The sequence below is a fragment of the Falco naumanni genome, chromosome 1 (assembly GCF_017639655.2).
Source record: "Falco naumanni isolate bFalNau1 chromosome 1, bFalNau1.pat, whole genome shotgun sequence".
NCBI lineage: Eukaryota > Metazoa > Chordata > Aves > Falconiformes > Falconidae > Falco > Falco naumanni.
Window position 1 is genome coordinate 110,918,695 of NC_054054.1, and position 18,228 is coordinate 110,936,922.

At 53.2% G+C, this 18,228-nt stretch overlaps 1 protein-coding gene across 1 annotated transcript; it reads left to right on the forward strand.

Moving 5' to 3' along the window:
* Positions 1 to 4,560: 4,560 nt before the first annotated feature.
* LHX1 (LIM homeobox 1) lies at positions 4,561 to 10,785 on the forward strand. Its single transcript, XM_040577871.1, has 5 exons — positions 4,561 to 4,765; positions 5,943 to 6,169; positions 6,426 to 6,703; positions 7,237 to 7,402; positions 7,907 to 10,785. Exons 1-5 carry the CDS (start codon positions 4,596 to 4,598, stop codon positions 8,284 to 8,286), a joined length of 1,221 nt encoding a protein of 406 aa, XP_040433805.1. The 5' UTR covers positions 4,561 to 4,595; the 3' UTR covers positions 8,287 to 10,785.
* Positions 10,786 to 18,228: the final 7,443 nt, after the last annotated feature.

Genomic DNA, 18,228 nt, shown 5'->3' on the forward strand with positions numbered 1-18,228 from the left:
TGTTTACCATCAGCATCGACCCGAGCGTGGCAGGATAAACCGGGACCCTCCAATACATAATTTAAAGATTTTTTTTAATTATTTTTTTCCCAAGCTCCTTTAAAACAAACCTGGCGCGTACCGATGGATCCTGTCCAGCACCGGGTTTATTGCGCGGGGATGTTCTACAGGCTTAATTACATCTTAACTTCAATATTTGTTTAGTGCATTAGCCGCATATATATTTAATCAGGCGGAGGCGCTCTTCCTGCGGGGGAAAGTTTCGGAAGGGGGGTGGTGGGGGGGTGTGACCCCCGTCCTCTACACGGGCGGCCCCCCGCCCTGCTGCCTGGCACGGCGGGGGCTGCTCCCGAGGGAAGCACCGGCCGGGGTGCGGGGGCTCAGTCGGGGTGCGGGGGCTCGGAGCGGGGCCGAGGGCTGCAGCCCTCCCCGTCGGGGATGCTGCCGGCCACGGCAGCGGTTCCGCCAGTCGCTCAAAGCCGGGCAGCATCACCGATCCCGGGTGCGGTCGTTGTGAAAGGTTCAGGAGGGAAAAATAAAATCAAATTTAAACCAAACCAAAACAAGCAGAAAAGAAAAGAAACAAAACCAAAAACCCCACCCAAACGCGGGGAAGGAGGGAGGCGGCTCGGCAGTGGCCGTACCCGGCGGGGAGGGAAGTTTCTTCCCCGGCTTCGCTGGGGGCTGGAGCGCCTGGGGAGGGGGCGGCCCGGCCCGGCGGTGGTCCCCGCGGCTCGGCCCGCAGCCCGCCCGGCCGGCTCCGGTGTTTGTACAGCACTAGTGCCCCGTAAAGGAGAGAGAAATCCCATTACCGAGCGCAACGGTGTAGAAAGGCTGATGATAAACAGGGTGATGTTTAACTAAAAAGACGGGAACGACACCAATAAAATGCAAATTCAAACTCGCCTGAAAGGGACATTTTTTCCCCCTTCTGTTTTAGTTTTAAAATAAATTCGAGGTGGATTTTTTGATTGTTTGGTTTGGTTTGGTTTTTTGGGGGTTTTTTTTACTCTTTCAATTTCCTTCTTTTTCAGCACGGGGGCCGGATGGCGGTGCTGGGCTCCGGCCCTGCCGGGGTGCGGGCCTCGGGGGGCGGGGGGCTGGGACCCGGCCGGCCACGGACCTGGGCCAATTGCAAAATACGATGAAAAAACAAAACAGAAAAAATACGCGAAGCAGACGCGCGGCCCTGGGAGGGGGCGGCGGCGGGCCGGGTGCTGCGGTGCTGGCCGCCCCCGCGGCCTGGGGGGTTGTTCCCCGTCCCCTCGGGCTCCGCGGAGCGCCCCACACCGGGACACTGTCCCGCGGGGCGGGGGGCCCTGGGAGGCCCCCCTCGGCCCAGTTTTTTCTCTTGGGAGCCCGCTGCGCAAACAGCGCTGGTATTTTCGCCTTTCAAACCGCCTCTGAGTCGGGGTCTCCAGGCCGGCGGGGGGGCGAGGCGGACCCAGCACACCCCACGGTGTCCCCCCTCCCCGGGATCTGCGCTCTGCCACCCCGCAGCAGCGTTCGAGGGTGGGGGGTTGCGTGCCGGGGCGGACAGGGAGCCCCGCCGTAAATCCGCCGGTACCCCGGGCCGTCGGGCCCCGCTCCCCCGCGCTGTGCCAGGGCCGGGGGAGGGTGCAGGGGGCACAGCGGTCTGTGCCCGCCTCGGAGACCCCGGGCCTTGCGTGCAGCCCGGGAGGGGGCAGGGGATAACCAGCTGCTTTCGCTAACGCCTGGGAAAGGGGAGGGGGGGGGAGGGGGGGGAGGGGGGGGGAATTCTCTGTGAAAAACTGGTGCTTGATGGACATAAGATGCTCATCTCCTTCCCCTCATTCATCCCCACCAACACATGTCACTTGGGGGCCCGCAGTCAAAGGGAAGAGGTCCCCTGACGGCAGCCTGCAGCTGTCGCCTTCCCGGGTGGAGGAGCGGGGCCGCCCGCGCCGCCCCGGCCCCTCCGCTCCGCATGAGAAGCGGCCCATGTGTGGGGGCACCGGCGGGCGGGGGGTGCCCGGGGCTCTATTGATCCCCTCAACCGGCGGCGAAGCAAACCAACAGCTGGGCAGGGACGCGGCGAGCGCTGCGCGCCCCGGTGCGCGGCCCCGACGGGGCGGTGATGACCGGCTCCGGCGCGGGGGCCGCAGGGAGACCTGGCGTGGGGCAAGGGGGGCAAAATCGCAGCCCTGGGAGCTTTTAAACACCGAGGCGATGCTCCGGCCAGGGGACAGCCCCCCGAAGTGCCTCGCAGGCTCTCCCAAGCTCCGTGCTCCCCGTCGGCGGGCAGGGCGCAGAGCCGCAGCTCCAGCACCGGAGGGGGTTTTACTGCCTTCATTTTCCTTTTTATTTTCCAGTTTCTCCCTCCCCCGCTTTTTTTTTTTTTCTTTCCCCCTCCCCTCAAGAACGAGGAAAACGGAGGGGACCGAGAGCGCGGACGGTGAGCGCGGGGAGGCGGGGGATGCTGCGGGGCGGACGCGCAGCCGTGTGTAACCCCCGGGCGCGCTCAGGCCGTTTCATCCGCCGTTCGCCCCCAATGCCCCCAATGCCCCGCCAGCGGATCCATCGGCCCGCGGAGGGGCGGGGGGGGGGGGGGGGGGGGGAGGGGATCCGCTGCGGAGGGGCCCGCAGGGGCCCGACCCGCGACTGCCGGGGGTGACACCTCCCCGGCGCGGCAGCTCCCGCTGGGCAGCAAAGCGCGAAGGAAAGAGAAATCACGTCCCTCCTAACCGCCCCGGCGACCGACCGAGCCCCTGGAAAGTAAAAGCAAATTAATTTTTATTAAAAAAAAAATGGAGAAAAAATTTTTTTGAAAAGTACATCAGCGGCGGCGGTGCCCATCGGCCCCAGACGGGCGCTGCGAGCGCCGGCAACGGAATCACCGCGAACTTACCGGCGCCTTCGCTCTGCCCGCGGCGGCCGTGTGGCACCGGGGCCCGCCGCCCCCTCCCCAGAACGCGGCCCCTCCCGGGCACGTCGGAGCGCCTCGGGCTGCGGCCGCGGCCCCGCCGCATCTCTCCTCCCGGGAAACGCGAGCCGTCGCGGGTGTTTCCTCGGCGAAGCGCCTGGCGGGGGGCTCCGCGCCCCCCATCCTCGGGCTCCGCCGTTTAACGATGGGGGAAACCCCGCGAAACCGGGAACTCGTTTGATGCCGCTTCCCAGCGCGCCGCTTCCGCTGGCCAGTGACGGGAACCGGCCGGTGAATCCCTATAACGGCTGCGGAACCCTACAGGGAGGGTGGGCAGACCCCGACGAGCGGCCCCCGTTGTCCCCCCCGCTCCGCGCCGGCCCGCGCACCGACACACCTACCCGCTGCAGCACGCTCCCGGGCCTCCGAGCAGGACGCGCCTCGGCCGGGCCCGAGCGGCAGCGGGCCGTCCGTCTGTCCGTCGGCCGGCCGGTCCCTCCACCGTGCGGTGCGGTGCGGGCCGGGTGCGGGCGGAGGCGGCCGGCGGCGCCCCGGCGGCTCTATAAAGGGGCGCGGACGCCCCGTCCGGCGGCGGCGCGGCGGGCGCGGGAGGGGGGGGGCGGCGGCGGCGGCGGCGATTGGCCGGGGCGGGCGGTGACGTGTGCGCGCGGTGCATAAGGCTGCGGCCGCGGGGCTGCCGGGAACATGCAGTGCGCCCTGCGCTGCCGGGACGGCGCGGGCAGCGCCGCTCTCTGCCCTGCCCTGCCCTGCCCTCGGCGCCCGGCACGGCCCGGCCCGGCCCGCCGCCGTGGGAGCCCGCGGATCAAAAGCCGGCAGCGCCGGGCGATGCCGCGCCGGCTCGGCGGGGACGTGGCCGGCCGCCGCGGGTAGCGCGCAGGGTGGTGCGCGGGGGTAGGTAGGAGCCGGGCGCGACGGTACCGCCGAGACGTCGAGGGAGAGAGTGGGAGAGGAGAGAGGACGGAGCGAGGAGCTGCGGAGCTGCCCCCGCCCCCCCACCCCGCGTAAGGACGGCGGCCCGCTCCGCGGCGCGTAGGGCTATGCCGCCGCGGCAGCAGCCCGAGCCCTTCTGACCGCTGCCGGCTCTCCATGTCTCCTTTTGTTATTTTTTTTTTCTCCTTTGATTTCTCTTTGGGAAAAGCACTTTGACTCCTGACTGCTCTACCTCAGACCTGAGAAAAACTCATCACGCTCGCTTTTTGGCGTTGGTTTTCTTGTTGCTGTTGTTTTTTTGTTGCTGTTTTTTTTTTTTTTAAATAACTGTTGGGGTTTTTTAATTTTTATGAGCGCCGATCTTTATAGTCGTTGTTGTTTTATTGTTACTATTATTATTATTATCATTGTCGCTGTCGTGGTTGGTAGCGGCCGGGATTCTGCGGTTGTGTCGAAGCGCTGGTCTCCTCGGGCAGTGGGTGGTTTCTCCTGTGTATCCCTCCTAGGACACTCGAACGAAGATTTCTCTTACTTCCTTTCTTTTTCTCTTCCTTCACTTCTCCAAGGCTTTTAAAACAAACACACAAAAAAAGCAAACCTACGCTGGTGTTGTCGTCTTTTTAAAAAATTTTGTCGTTTATTTTTTTCCTTTTTTTGTTTTTGATTTTTTTATTGTTTGTTTGTTTTCGGTTTTGTTTTTTTTTTTTTGCCTGACATCTGGGAAACCAATACCCCCCACTCTCAGAAATAACCAAAGACAATGGTTCACTGTGCAGGCTGCAAAAGGCCAATCTTGGACCGGTTTTTGTTGAATGTACTGGACAGGGCTTGGCATGTGAAGTGTGTTCAGTGCTGTGAATGTAAATGCAATTTGACAGAGAAATGCTTTTCGCGAGAAGGCAAGCTTTACTGCAAAAACGACTTCTTTCGGTAAGTACCGGACCCCCTGCCCGGAGCCGTAGCTCCTTTGCATCCATTTTTTATCTCCTTTTTTTTATTATTATTTTTGTTTGGTTTTGTTTTTTTTCCTCCTTGCTCAGCGTGACCCGCAAACGCCTCTTCCCTCCCCGTGAGCACGCAAACCCCCCGCACCCGCCAGTGTTCCCCCCGGTGATGTCCCGGGGCAGACCCGGGAAGGGCCCCCCCAGGCGCCCCGTCGGGGCCCGCAGGGCGAGGCCGGGCCGTTCCCCGCGGCCACCGGCCGAGCTCGACTTCCCCGAAGTTGCCTCCGAACTATCGACCGGCGGAGCGGGAGCGGTGCGGGCCGGGCCCGGTGCGGCGCAGCTTGGCGGCTCCGTGGGCCCGGCGCCTCCCCTCAAACCGAGCCGAGGCCGCCCTGGGGGGCAGCGACCCCCGGCCGGTGAGCTGATGGAGAGGGGAAGCGGGTACTGGTGCTCGCTCGCCGCCACATCCCCCCGCGCATCCCGGCGGGCCGCGGCGCCCGGATAACCCCCGGGCTCGGAGCGGCCGCCCGCGCCCCCCGGCCCGCTCCCAGCCCGGCCATCGCGGCAAAGGGCGGCTCCGGGCCGGTGACCGCAGCCCTGCCTGCCCGGCCCCGCCGTGCACCGGCACACCGCATCGCCGGCCGGTGCCCCTGGGCCCGGCTGCCGGCAGCCCCCCGGCCCCCGCCGCTGCCCCCAGGGGCTCAGCCCCCCGGGCCAGCCGCTGCCCCCCGGTGCGGTGCGGGTCCGTCGCTGCTCGGCCCTCGGCGCCCGGGCCGAGCCCGCACCGGCGGCTCCCGCAGGTAGTGCGTGGCCGTGCCCGGTTAATAACACAGAATAATTTTTGCTTAATGTTTATTAGAGTGTCGTTAATCAATGTGTCGGGGCGCAGAGGGGAAACCCTGGATAACGCACCCCCGGTGTTTAATGAATTCCTCAGCACTTCATCCTCTGCTCACATCGGGTGCTTTTTTTTTTTTTTTTTTTTTTTTTTTTTTAAAAAAAACACATCATTTCAAGCACTGGCTCGCCAGGAGGAGCGGACGCGCTAGCGGGATGCGCGGTGCCGCGGAGCATCCCTGGGCGGGCGCGGGGCCGGGGGCGCCCGGCGGGACCCCGCGGCGGGGGTGGGCGCTGCTGACCCGCTCCCCGGCCTCTCCCCGCAGGTGTTTCGGGACCAAGTGCGCGGGCTGTGCCCAAGGCATCTCCCCCAGCGACCTGGTCCGCAGAGCGCGGAGCAAAGTGTTCCACTTGAACTGTTTTACGTGTATGATGTGTAACAAGCAACTCTCAACCGGCGAGGAGCTCTACATCATAGACGAAAACAAGTTTGTCTGCAAAGAAGATTACCTAAATAACAGCAATACTGCCAAAGAAAACAGCCTGCATTCAGGTGAGGGAGCGCGGCCGGGGTGGTGCGGGGCAGGGATGTGCCAAGCCCCGGCTTCGCCGCCGGGTGGGAGCTGGTCCTCTCCCCTTTTCCTTCTCTCTTCTCTCTCCCCTCCCTTTTCCTTCTCTCTTCTCTCTCCTCTCCCTTCCCTCTCTTCCTCCTCCTCCTCTCCCTTCTGCTCTCCCCTGGTGGTACCGCAGCCTGTCCCGCGCGGTCGGTGCCCCCCAGCCTAAGCCTGACCCGGACTGCTCTCGCCCAGCCACCACCGGCAGTGACCCCAGCCTGTCCCCGGACTCCCAAGACCCCTCCCAAGACGACGCCAAGGACTCGGAAAGCGCCAACGTCTCCGACAAGGAGACTGGCAGCAACGAGAACGACGACCAGAACCTGGGGGCCAAGCGGCGGGGCCCCCGCACCACCATCAAGGCCAAGCAGCTAGAGACTCTGAAGGCCGCCTTCGCGGCCACCCCCAAGCCCACCCGGCACATCAGGGAGCAGCTGGCGCAGGAGACCGGCCTCAACATGCGGGTCATCCAGGTACCGCCGCACCCCGGGGTGCGGGGCCGGGCGCGCAGCCCCCGCACCCCGCCCGGGGGGTCCTCGCAGTCGTGTTAACGGCACCGGCCGGCGGCGGGGGCCGAGCTGCGGGTTTCCTTTGGAGAGTCCCGAGGAAGCCGGGAATGGTATCGGAGTTAATAACCAGAAATGTGAGGGGTTAATGGATAAATAAGAATGACAATGCGCTGGAATTATTAAAAGGTTTATAAACCCGCAGCGCTGGGGGTAATGGGGGGTTAAAGGACCATTAAAGACGAGGTTAGATTGGAGAGTCTCAGTGTGAGGGTAATTAGAAGTAATCTTGTCAGGGTAATAAGAATTAACTCAATCATTCTTGACCCGCAGCCGGCGAGCTGCGGGGAGCGCGCGGCCGTTGTCACGCGTGGGCCCGGCCCCGCTCGACACACGCGGGGGGGGGGGGGGGGGGCGGACATGTGGGGGGGGGGGGGGAATGGGGACGGGGACCCTGTGACCCGGCGCCCCGTGACCCGCGCCTGTCCCCGCCCGGCCAGGTCTGGTTCCAGAACCGGCGCTCCAAGGAGCGGCGCATGAAGCAGCTGAGCGCGCTGGGCGCCCGGCGGCACGCCTTCTTCCGCAGCCCGCGCAGGATGCGGCCGCTGGTGGACCGGCTGGAGCCCGGGGAGCTCATCCCCAACGGACCCTTCTCCTTCTACGGAGGTGGGTAACGCGGCCCCCCGCCTCTCCGCCGTCCGCGGGTGCCGCGCCTTGCGATGCCGGGAACCCCGCCCGTTCCCCGCACCCGGCCCCGGCAGGTCTCTTCCCCGCTTCGGTCCTGCACCGGGGAGTGCATCGTCCCCCCCTGGTTTGCGCCGGGGCCTGTTCCCCTCCCCCCGGCTTGCGCCGGGGGCTGCTCCCCACCGGGGTCTGTCCCCCCTCCTCTCAGCTTGCACCAGGGTCTGCTCCCCACCGGGGGCACCCAGGCCTCTCCGCAGCCTGGGCCAGTGCGTGAGGGTGCTGCCGCTGTGGGCCAGGGCTGTGCTGGGGGGGAACCCCCGGGGACCCGCCGGAGCCCGGCCAAGGCGTGTTCCCCGGTGGATTCAGCAAGCTGGGGGTGGCACCGAGGTGGGCAGGGGTCCTGCCATGTGAGCGCACTCTTGTGTCTTTCCCACTCAGTGGCTCTGCCTGCGTGTTACCTTCCCTCTGTCTCTCCTTGTCCACCAGATTACCAGAGCGAGTATTATGGCCCTGGAAGCAATTATGATTTCTTCCCGCAAGGACCTCCTTCATCTCAAGCTCAGACACCCGTGGATCTCCCTTTCGTGCCCTCCTCGGGGCCGTCAGGCACTCCCCTGGGGGCCATGGACCACCCTCTGCCCGGACATCACCCCTCCAGTGAGGCCCAGCGCTTCACTGACATCATGTCGCACCCCCCAGGAGACTCGCCCAGCCCCGAACCCAACCTGCCCGGGTCCTTGCACTCCATGTCCGCCGAAGTTTTTGGCCCCAGCCCTCCATTTTCTTCGATATCCGTCAACGGTGGTGCTAACTATGGCAATCACTTGTCACATCCACCAGAAATGAATGAAGCAGCTGTGTGGTAGCTTTAAAACAAACTGGGTCTAAGTAAGTGATGATCATCTAGTCTGCTTATTGTTATGGTGTACAGAAATGAATAAATATAACATCTCTCCTGCCCTAAGACAATATTACCTTGGGAACGAACTGAATCCAAAGCGCTCCAAGGCAAGCTTTGCTCTAGACCAGGACAATCTCCATGTTATGGTTGTATCAGACAAGCAAGGGGACTTTTTTGTACCGTTGACAAAGAAACTGGTGAAGCTGTACAGTAAAGTGCTGCCATACCGTAGGATGGCGTAAGTTTGATTACCCTGTTGGATGTCATCCTAAGAGCCACAATCCTTAGAAACTTCTCATTTTAAAAAAAATATAAATTAATAATTGAATGAAGGAAAGGTCAAAGAAAAGGGGGAAAAAAGCTTCAAGAACTCTAGCATTCCCGGTTAAGGATGGTTCTGGCATTATGAATTTGTTTATTAATTTTTGTCTCTCAGAAAGTTCAACAACAAGAAACTCTTTTTAGCTTCAGCCATTTCAGCCTGCTGACTATCAGGTGGGACAACTTTCTTTTTCCTTTGTTTTTGTTTTGTTTTCCAAAATAGCAAATACTAAATGTTAAGCCCTCAGCACCAACTCTTCTACCTTCACAAAGCTACACGTACAAAACCTCCTCATCATAGCAAAGGTCACCACCCAGACCTCTAACGAAAATGACTTGAAAAAAAAAAAAAGCAAGCATACAAAAAGTATTCTACCTTCACAGAGAGAGAAAAGCTAAACAAAAAGACTCTATTGAACTAAAAACAGTCAACTGTTTACGTCTAATGTTAAATTCAGGAGTTCAATGTTTTACTAATAAATCCTGTTTTAGAACCTCTTGTTCAAAAGCAAAATATTTTGAGCAACCAACCAAAATAGTTCATTTTCTTTTCTGTAGATGTTATAACAGATTGCAGGGCTTGTGGTTCACTGTGCTAGTTTGTAAAAGGTGTTGTTTACAGAAGGCAAAGAAAAAAAACCCCACGAAACCCAGACAGTTGCCAAATAAAGTAAATATATAGCACAAATACTGTAAGGTGCTTTGCACCAGCAACCCAAGAAGGTGTTTAAAAAGTGTTACAAGGTTTTAAAAAAAAAAAAAAAAAAACAGCAAACATCTTTGCTAATTTTTAGTCCTGTTGAACATTCATGGAATTGTTAATATGACTTATATAGACCCACACAGGTTTTATTTTTGTGTCTTTAAAATAAAAGTCCAAAATATTTAAATTTTATGGTCAAATATGCAGTCAACAGCTGCTACTTTTTTCTTTATATATTAAATTTCTCATATGTCTTTTATTGTTCTAATAAACCTAAGCTTGTGTGACCTCCAGTGCATATTAGACCATTCACTGTATGAAAGAAAACATGTTGGATAAAATTTGTGCGTTTTTAATAAAATTAGAAAATCTGATGTTTAGATAACTTGTGTTTCATTTGATGTTTTAAGCAATTTTAAATTGATTCTCTTGAGTAAAATAGCCCTGAGAAAGAATGATCCACTCTGCTGATAATCCTGTATAGCTCTTTGGCTTTGGTAGAAGTCTAAATCCCGGTGTCGGTGCAGATAGCAGTCAGTGGCAGCTTCTTTCCATCTGCAGGCTCAGTTGTTGAAGTACAAATAATATGTTACGCTGTACATTAAATTTCAGAATTGGAGATTAATCAAATTGTTAAGTATATTAACTTATTCTTGGTTGGAGCTAAGAGAAAACATTCAAGATGCTTTTTTTATGCATAAACAAAAATGTATTGTAAATGTAAAAAAACTTGCAAAGATACATTTTTTTAATCGATCCATTTTCAGTTACATTAATTCTCCAAAGGTAATTTTTTTTTTTTCCTGATTGGATGGTTTTGAGCACAGCATAACCTCAATGTCATGAAAGTAATTTTAATCCTTTTTTAGAGCTGATACAAAGTCAATTGTTTAATAGCGTTTGGCATATACAAAGTTCTCTAAAGGGCAGCGGGGGAAAATTGTTTTGCTTTGCACTAGATACATGCTAATTTTCTTGGAGAAAAATGAAACAAAAGAAGAAATCCTGGAACCTTACGAAATGACTGATTTAATGTTTTAACTATAAATCATTGCAGAATCCCAAATACTTGGTTCTTCAAAAGCAAAAGTCTTACTGATTCTGGGAGAACTTTGACCTGTGTTAGAAACAAAGAATTAGGTTCGGTTCTGAAAAGTCACTGATTTAAATGTTTTCCACCTGCTGAGCTATAAGAATGGGATGAACTATAATTGCATTATTTTCCTTCATCTCTCAACTAATCGTGACTCTGGCTGGCTTCTTTTTTATTTTATGTAGACACAGAAATTTACGCTAAAACTTAGACTTCTACATTCCCAGCGATTCAATTATTTATCTCTTTGGACTGAGGGGAAAAAAAAAATCAAAATGCTTTAAAGTTGTATGATTTGTAATTTTCAATGGTGATTTTTTTTATTTTGTTCACAACCTAGTTTCTATGCCCAGCAGAGGGGCCACCTAGATGAAGCAATAGTTCACTTTAAACACAAAATGTCTTATATAATAATATAAAGATAAAAACTATCTGCAAGGGATCTGTTAGTGTTTCTAAAAAAAAATTCATGCTTTATTAAATACAGGGGAGACTTCTTAAACTCATGGACTCTGTGTCTAACTCATTTATTTGTCTTTTGTATTACTGCTCTGTTTTGTTGCTCCGTTTTGCATTTATATGAGCAAAGTAATGGGTGATCTATTTATTACAAACTTTTACTTATCTGGGCAAGTACTATGGATAAATACTGCTGTTTGCGCTTCTGGTCTATGCTGCTGCTTTATTGTTGAATCAATTATTTTAAGTGGGAATTTCACCAAATAGGCTTATTTTGTAGAAAACATGTCTGTCACGCGGTTTTTCTTTTTTATATATATTTTTCTTTCTTTTCTTTTCTTTTCTTTTCTTTTTTTTTCTTTTTTTTTTTTTTTTTGCAACGAGGTACTTGTACAGAGTGTTCTGTGTTAATTTAGGCAGCGATGTGATACGGTTCAGTTTAGGTCAGTGGCTTGGAAAAGGGAGGGAGGAGAGCCTGTGGGTTTTCCGAAGCTCCTGTCCCCTCTGTAGGGGTTTTGCCCACCTTTGGGGGGGGGGGGGGGGAGCCCAGGAGCCGTTCCCATGCTTAAGGCTGGGCTTGTCCTTCAGTGCTTCCCGGGATCTGCTCTGGAGGCCCCAGCGCTTTGCAGATTTGAATTCTGTGCTCTTCAGAGCAAGCTCGGTGTTTCTGAAGACCCTAATCCAGCAACAATTGCACAGTCAAAACTGCCTTTGAAATCATTGTCACGTCGGGTTCTTGTAAGTCCTTGTTTACAAGAGCGTTTCCATTGACTTCGGCGCCGTTCCTTGGGTGAATAGGGGCTGCGGGAGGGGGGCCTGGAAAACCCGCGCGGATGGGGCTGCCGAGCTCGGGTGGGCAACGTAGGGATGCGCAATGTCATTTCCAACGCGGTTTTAAAGTGATTACTCTCTTTTGATCTCTCCTTCCTGGGCTGCAGCGGGTGGCAGTGACCTTCACCGGGGTGCTGTGCCCCAGCAGAAGGTGCAGCCCGCACCAGCCCCCTCCTACTGCCCCTGTGGGACACGAGTGGGCTTTAACCATGCGAGGCTGAGGACTTGTGCAAACTCTGCGTGTGAGGCCGTTTGCTAGGAAAAAGGCACAAGGCAAATACTGTAAGTACTATTCCTCCCAGCTAAGCTAGACGAAGGAAATGTTTTGAAGGACGGTGAGTTCCCAGTGTTCAAACAGCTTGGCGTTTGGCCCAAGGGGGTTGCACGCTGGGTGCCCCCGCCGTGATGCTCCTCTCTGCCCTATCCCTTCGTCTCCAGCCACTGCTGGTCCCTGTTCACTCAGGCCTTTGCTTGGGGAATGGTAGGGCATCCGCAAAGATCTGCATCCCAGGAATAAGAACGTACTTAAATTACGATTTGTAGACAAATGATGTATGTTATTTTAATATGTGTATGTGTACCCAGATGCTGAGTGACGGGTCCACGATACAAATCTATAAATAAATATAACTCAGAAATTTCTATCCGTGGTGATCTACGTGCTTTTGCCATCCTAGGAAGCGGCAGGTACTGCAGTGGCCTCTCAGGAGCGATTCCTTTGGCCATAGTCTGGGGTTTTTTTCCTGAGCAAGAATGTTGCATTTAAGCTTTGCATGTTCTTACAATATTAAACAGAAGCCTTTGCAGTCTCCCTTTCTGTTACTACTCCTAGTAGATAGATTCACATATATTAAGATTAAACAATTGATACATATCCTTAAATGCTGCTGAGGCTGTTGAGCTGGGAACAGGGAATTGCGATGCTGGAGCTGGTTCTGGAAGGTCTTTTCTTTGTGTCTGCTGTAGCACTGGGGTGCTCAGCATTCCTCATGCCATCAGAATATCCACAAAGTTATACATGAAATTAACGGGACCCTTAAAAATATTTGTTTATTATAAATCCTTCTGGGATTGCTATCTTCTGCTTCTTTTTCAGTGGTATTTGTGGTGCTTTTAGCTATAGAGCATGGGGTCATGCTTAGAAAGAGGAGTTTGTTGTCTGGAGAGTTTTTCATTCTTTAAATGCAGAATTGTGATGCAGACATTGAAGAGTAAACGCGGCCTTACGGTTAGCTGCCTTCAGATGGCTGGCTGTCCCTGGCGTTGCTGTAAGTGGAACAGTAAGGGTGCTACTCTGAGGGCGACTGATTCTCCTGCAGTGTTGTCACCCCTCATGTGTGGGATCACGGAATGATGCACGTAGCTGGTTTTGTTTTGCATATCACAGTCCGGTTCCCAGAGAATCCCCTTGGCCGCCTGCATGAGGCTCCTGGAGACCAGGGGCACAAGTGGTCGCTCCTGACTCTTCTGTTCCAGGCTGCCTTCAAATTCAGGAGCAGCTCTGCTTTGACGGCACTTGGTGCACTCTTTAGAGAGCGTTTTTGGCAACTGTAAGAATTAATTATTTTTTTCCCCCTGATTGGCTTTAATACAAGCTTGCTTCCTGCAGAATCCGAACCTTCCCAGAGGCTGACGGTCTCTCACGTGGTTTGGAATGAAATACTTAGCTCTGCTCGTCGAGGAAGCCCAAGTTTGCAGGACAGGTCTAGCGTGATTTTGTTGAAAGGTCTCTACGGCGTGAGAATCATCATGCAGCACAGACTGTAAACGTGAGCTGGAACATACCACCCCCCCCGCCTCCACCCCAACTCCTAGAGAGCTGGAGCGAGCCGCGTGCCGAGGTGTTGCGGGGAATTGCTGGGAGCGATGCTTACGGCAGGTGCTGCCTTGTGTGGTGCTGGTGCTCAGCATTTCGAGAACGGCTGGGTGCCCGCGTGGCTGTGTGCACGACAGTGCACACGGGGAGGGCTTGTCTTGTGGATGAAGAATAGATTATTTTTTTTCTTTGCCTAAAAAAGGTTTTCTTCTAGTTTTTAAATTGTCTCTAGGTGGCCTTTAAAATTCTTATCTGCTGGAAGCATCTGTAGGCTGTGCATCTATTCAGACACATGATATTCATTATATGTTTTGATGTAAGAACCGTTAAGGGTTGGTTAAATCTTTAAAACAATTGTGGATTTTGAACGAGTGATGGGTTAGGGCTGCCAGAAATATTCAATTAAATAAAAACACAGGAGAAAAATAGTAATAAATATTTATAAGGAGAGTGTTTTTTTAGGTACATAATCAAAAATTCCTGTTACGTAATTTATTTAGTGGATAGGTTTAATGTATGCTCTTTGCTGCTGCTCCCCAATTTTTTCCTGTTCCTTTTTCTCTTTTTCTCTGACAAATTGTGTTGCTGATTTAAAAAGAAAATCTTAAATGAAATAGCATGGCTGAAATGAAAAAAAAGGCTGGTTTGGAAAATTACATTTGCTAGCCAAAGTGTTGGAAAGATAAGCTCAGCTCCGGCTCATAGCTATTTTTGGACGGCATGCAGTCCTCTGTATATGGGTCAAATTCTGCCGTTGATAATGCAATTCAATTAAATTCAGCAGACGCGACTCTGGCGCGTGTAATTCCCGTGGATCTGTATGGGAATCCCGTCGCAGATCGGTGCCTGCAGCCCACCTCATTCCTACTGCTCTGCTGGCCAAGGTAGGGACCCGGCGCCAGGTGCCGCTGAACACAGGTTACACGGAGGAGCAGGGAATTACTCGGTGGTGGTGTCTGAATGGCTTTACATTTCCAACACGTTTCTTTATTTATATATTTAAGTAAAGAAATGCTCTGAAAAATGGATTCGTATTAATAACCTGTAATTACACAGACACACAAAGACGATACGGTCTTTCACTGCCAAAGCTACCATCTAATCTGACAATTTCCTAAACGATGACAAGCTCCACAAATACACAGCAGCAAAAGAAGCTGAGTGCGAAAAATTAAAAGTGCGGGTTTTGTTTTGTTTTTTTTTTTTTTACTACAGGCTATTGAAAATTCACTTGTTTACCTGTTCTGTGTTTAGGCTGTTATTTCCATTTTAGCAAACAAGCATGTAAAGAAAAAGTAAAATTAAGAAGGAAAATGCCAAAGCAATGATGTCAGTTAGTTTGATGGCTTCTGCTTATAGTTTATAAACAGGCAGAGGGTTTTACAGAATGTACCGCGATACATAGAAAGGCTTTCATGATCGTCTCAAATTAAAATGTATTGATATATTTTTTTGTACAAATATTCCCCTACATGATTATGAGTCCAGACCATGGCAGCATGGTTTGAGGGCATGTGAACTAGAAATTAAAACTGAGCCTGAGAGCCTGATTTAATTACCCTGCTAAGTGAAAGGCAAGAGAGAGAGAATAAAGAGCAAAGAAGGAGCCTCTGTTGGTGACATATTTTAACAATCCATTACTTCCGTATGCTGCATTTTCTGTTTGATGTTGGTGTATATGGACTGGCTCTCCTTATAAAAAAAATTGAATTAACAGCTCCTGCAGCTGTTTGAGTGCCCATCAGCAGTGCTGGGGCAACCTGAGCAAGCCCCAGCATGCGGGTCCCCCTTGCTCGTGCAGGGGAGGGGGCTGGCTGTGCAGGTCGGGGCGCAGCCTGCCTCTGCCCCTCACCCCTGTTCTGTGCCGATGCTGGCGATGGGTGCAGGACAGAGAAGAAACGGGTTTATAAGCTCTGCCAGAAGCCCTCGAGTTTCCAGCTGTACGTTTTTGAATTTTAATGCATTGCTGGATTTGGGATTTATACTGAACTGTTGTCCCGCTTGTCTCAGTGGGTGAAATCCTCATCCCACTGGCATGAGTGGCAAAAACGCAGCTGACCTCAAGAAGCCCTTTTTTTTGCACACTGAAGGACTAATGCGACTCACTCTGTATTTTTTATTAATTATATTGGTTATGTTTTATTTAACCATCACTAAAAGCCTCTCTCCCTTTATTAGCAGGGCTATTTACTATTTGTTAGGTTAGAAAACATCCCTTTTTCACTCTGTAAGAACGCAGGGGCTTGAAAATGCAATTACGCGGGGAGGGGGCGGGGTGGTGTCTCGGCACTAGTTCTTTGGTTAGGTGAGCAGTTAGTTACTCCTAAGTAAATGTTCAGGTAAGCACTTGTTTCTGCTACTTAATTTTCTACAGATTTATTTCTTCAGGCTCCTCCTTTTGTTTATACTGGCATCTTTTACTCTGGAAACAAAATACCTACAAGCTCCAAGAAAAAGAAAGAAAACTAGAAGCCAAGCCAGGAAAGACACACTGTACACATCTCCTGTTTATAAGCTTTGTGTTTTTATAAAGCCATGCCTTAGTAAAAAAAATAAATAACAGCGCTTAATTTCACATTGCTGGAGCAATGGCAAACCCACATAATATATAATGCAGAACATTATAGCTGTCAATCAGACCGTGATAACATAAATACAAACTACAAAAATAAAGTTGAAATAGGATTGAAATACTTAACAGCATAAAATCCAAGGGTTGGTTTCCCATGAGAAGGTGCATTTTCAGTAAACATTGTTTTTTCTATAAATTGAACTGTATATTGTCTTTGCAGTACATGGTATCACACAGTTGGATTGGGAGAATTGTGGGGTGCGTGGGAAGTGGGGGAGATGTTGGGGTTTTTCTCCTGGTCCCTCCGTCGCTGGTGGGCCGCAGTGAGGGGCTGCTGGCGGCGATGGTAATTAATGATATTCCTCTGCCCTCTGTAGGAAAGCTGCCTGCACTGAACACTGCTGCGCCGCTGCCTGGCCCGCACCTCCCTGCCTTCTAATTAGAAATCATGTCCGGATTAATTTTTCTAGCATTTCAACAGCAGATGAGGAGTGGGGAAGAGCCTCGGCGTTGAGAAGAAGGGGGTGGGCGAGCTGCCTGTGGCGCGCACCCCCAGCCGGGCTCAGGCCGGCACCCAGCTCACGTTCACAGGTGGCTGCCGGCACAGACCTGGGCACGGGGGTGCAAAGCCCAGATCCTGGGGGGCAGGGTGACCCCTGGGGCGGTGCATGGGGGGTCTCAAGTGCAGACCCACCCCTGCAGCTCCGATTCGTGATGCTGCCTGGGGTCCCGGCTCCCCTGTCACAAACACGCGCCAGCCCCCATTGCTGTTCCCGCTGCCAGCCCCGACCGTGTGTTCCAGGGCCGCCTCGTCCCGCTAAGGGCCAGGAGAAGCCGCCTGGCAGGTCCCGGAGAACCTTCTGGTCACTGCTCCGACCCGGCCGCTGCTGCTCCCAACCCCCGGCTGGCAGAAGTGCCCCAGGAGCTTTGGGTGCTGGTATGGACTCATCCAGGTTGGTGTAATGCTGGCGTAGGATCCACCTGGTGTAACTAACCCTGGTGTAAGGATCCACCTGGTGTAACTAACCCTGGTGTAAAGATCCACCTGGTGTAACTAACTGTGGTGTAAAGATCCACCTGGTGTAACTAATCCTGGCGTAGGATCCACCGGGTGTAACTAATCCTGCTGTAAGGATCCACCTGGTGTAAGTAACCCTGGTGTAAAGATCCACCTGGTAAAACTAACTATGGTGTAAAGATCCACCTGGTGTAACTAACCCTGCTGTAAGTATCCACCTGGTATAACTAACCCTGGCGTAGGATCCACCTGGTGTAACTAACCCTGGTGTAAGGATCCACCTGGTGTAAGTAACCCTGGTGTAAAGATCCACCTAGTAAAACTAACTATGGTGTAAAGATCCACCTGGTGTAACTAACCCTGCTGTAAGTATCCACCTGGTATAACTAACCCTGGTGTAGGAGCCACCTAGTGTAACTAACCCTGCTGTAGGGATCCACCTGGTGTAAGTAACCCGGCTGTAAGGATCCATCCGTTATAACTAACCCTGGTGTAGGAGCCACCGGGTGTAACTAACCTTGCTGTAAGGATCCACCTGGTGTAAAGATCCCCCTGGTATAACTAACTATGGTGTAAAGATCCACCTGGTGTAACTAACCCTAGTGCAACTAACTCTGGTGTAAGGATCCACCTGGCATGACTAACCCTGGTGTAAGGATCCACCTGGTGTAACCAGTGTGCAAAGCCTGGGGCTCGCCGAAGCACCTGCCCTCCAGCAGGCGAGGGACCCAGCCTTCGGCCACCACACATTACCCTACGGGACAAGGAGTTCATTAATTCAGTTATTAATTCAGTTCTGTGCAGCCAGCGGCGCTAAAAGAAGTGCAACGCTGACTTAAAAGAAATACTTGCAGTATTCGGAACTACACAGCAGAGCGTTGCTGTTGCACCAGTACCAGGGCAGTATTGAGGCGGGTAATTTTATTTATCGCTGTTTTCCCTGGCTGGGCACCTCAGCCCCGAGGGCCGCCTGACGCACGGCGGCCCCTGGCGAAGCCCCGCGGCCCGCTGGGCCGGCTCCCCCCCAGCCACGGCGGCCCGCGGGACCCCGGCCCCTGCGCTGCAGTCGGGCGGGCGCGCGCTAGGACCCGGCC

Excerpts from the sequence above, each read along its gene's own strand:
- LHX1 (XM_040577871.1), top strand. The coding sequence starts at position 4,596 with ATGGTTCACTGTGCAGGCTGCAAAAGGCCAATCTTGGACCGGTTTTTG. Across the intron at positions 6,170-6,425 it reads AGAAAACAGCCTGCATTCAG|CCACCACCGGCAGTGACCCC; the intron begins GTGAGGGAGCGC and ends GCTCTCGCCCAG. Across the intron at positions 6,704-7,236 it reads TCAACATGCGGGTCATCCAG|GTCTGGTTCCAGAACCGGCG; the intron begins GTACCGCCGCAC and ends CCGCCCGGCCAG.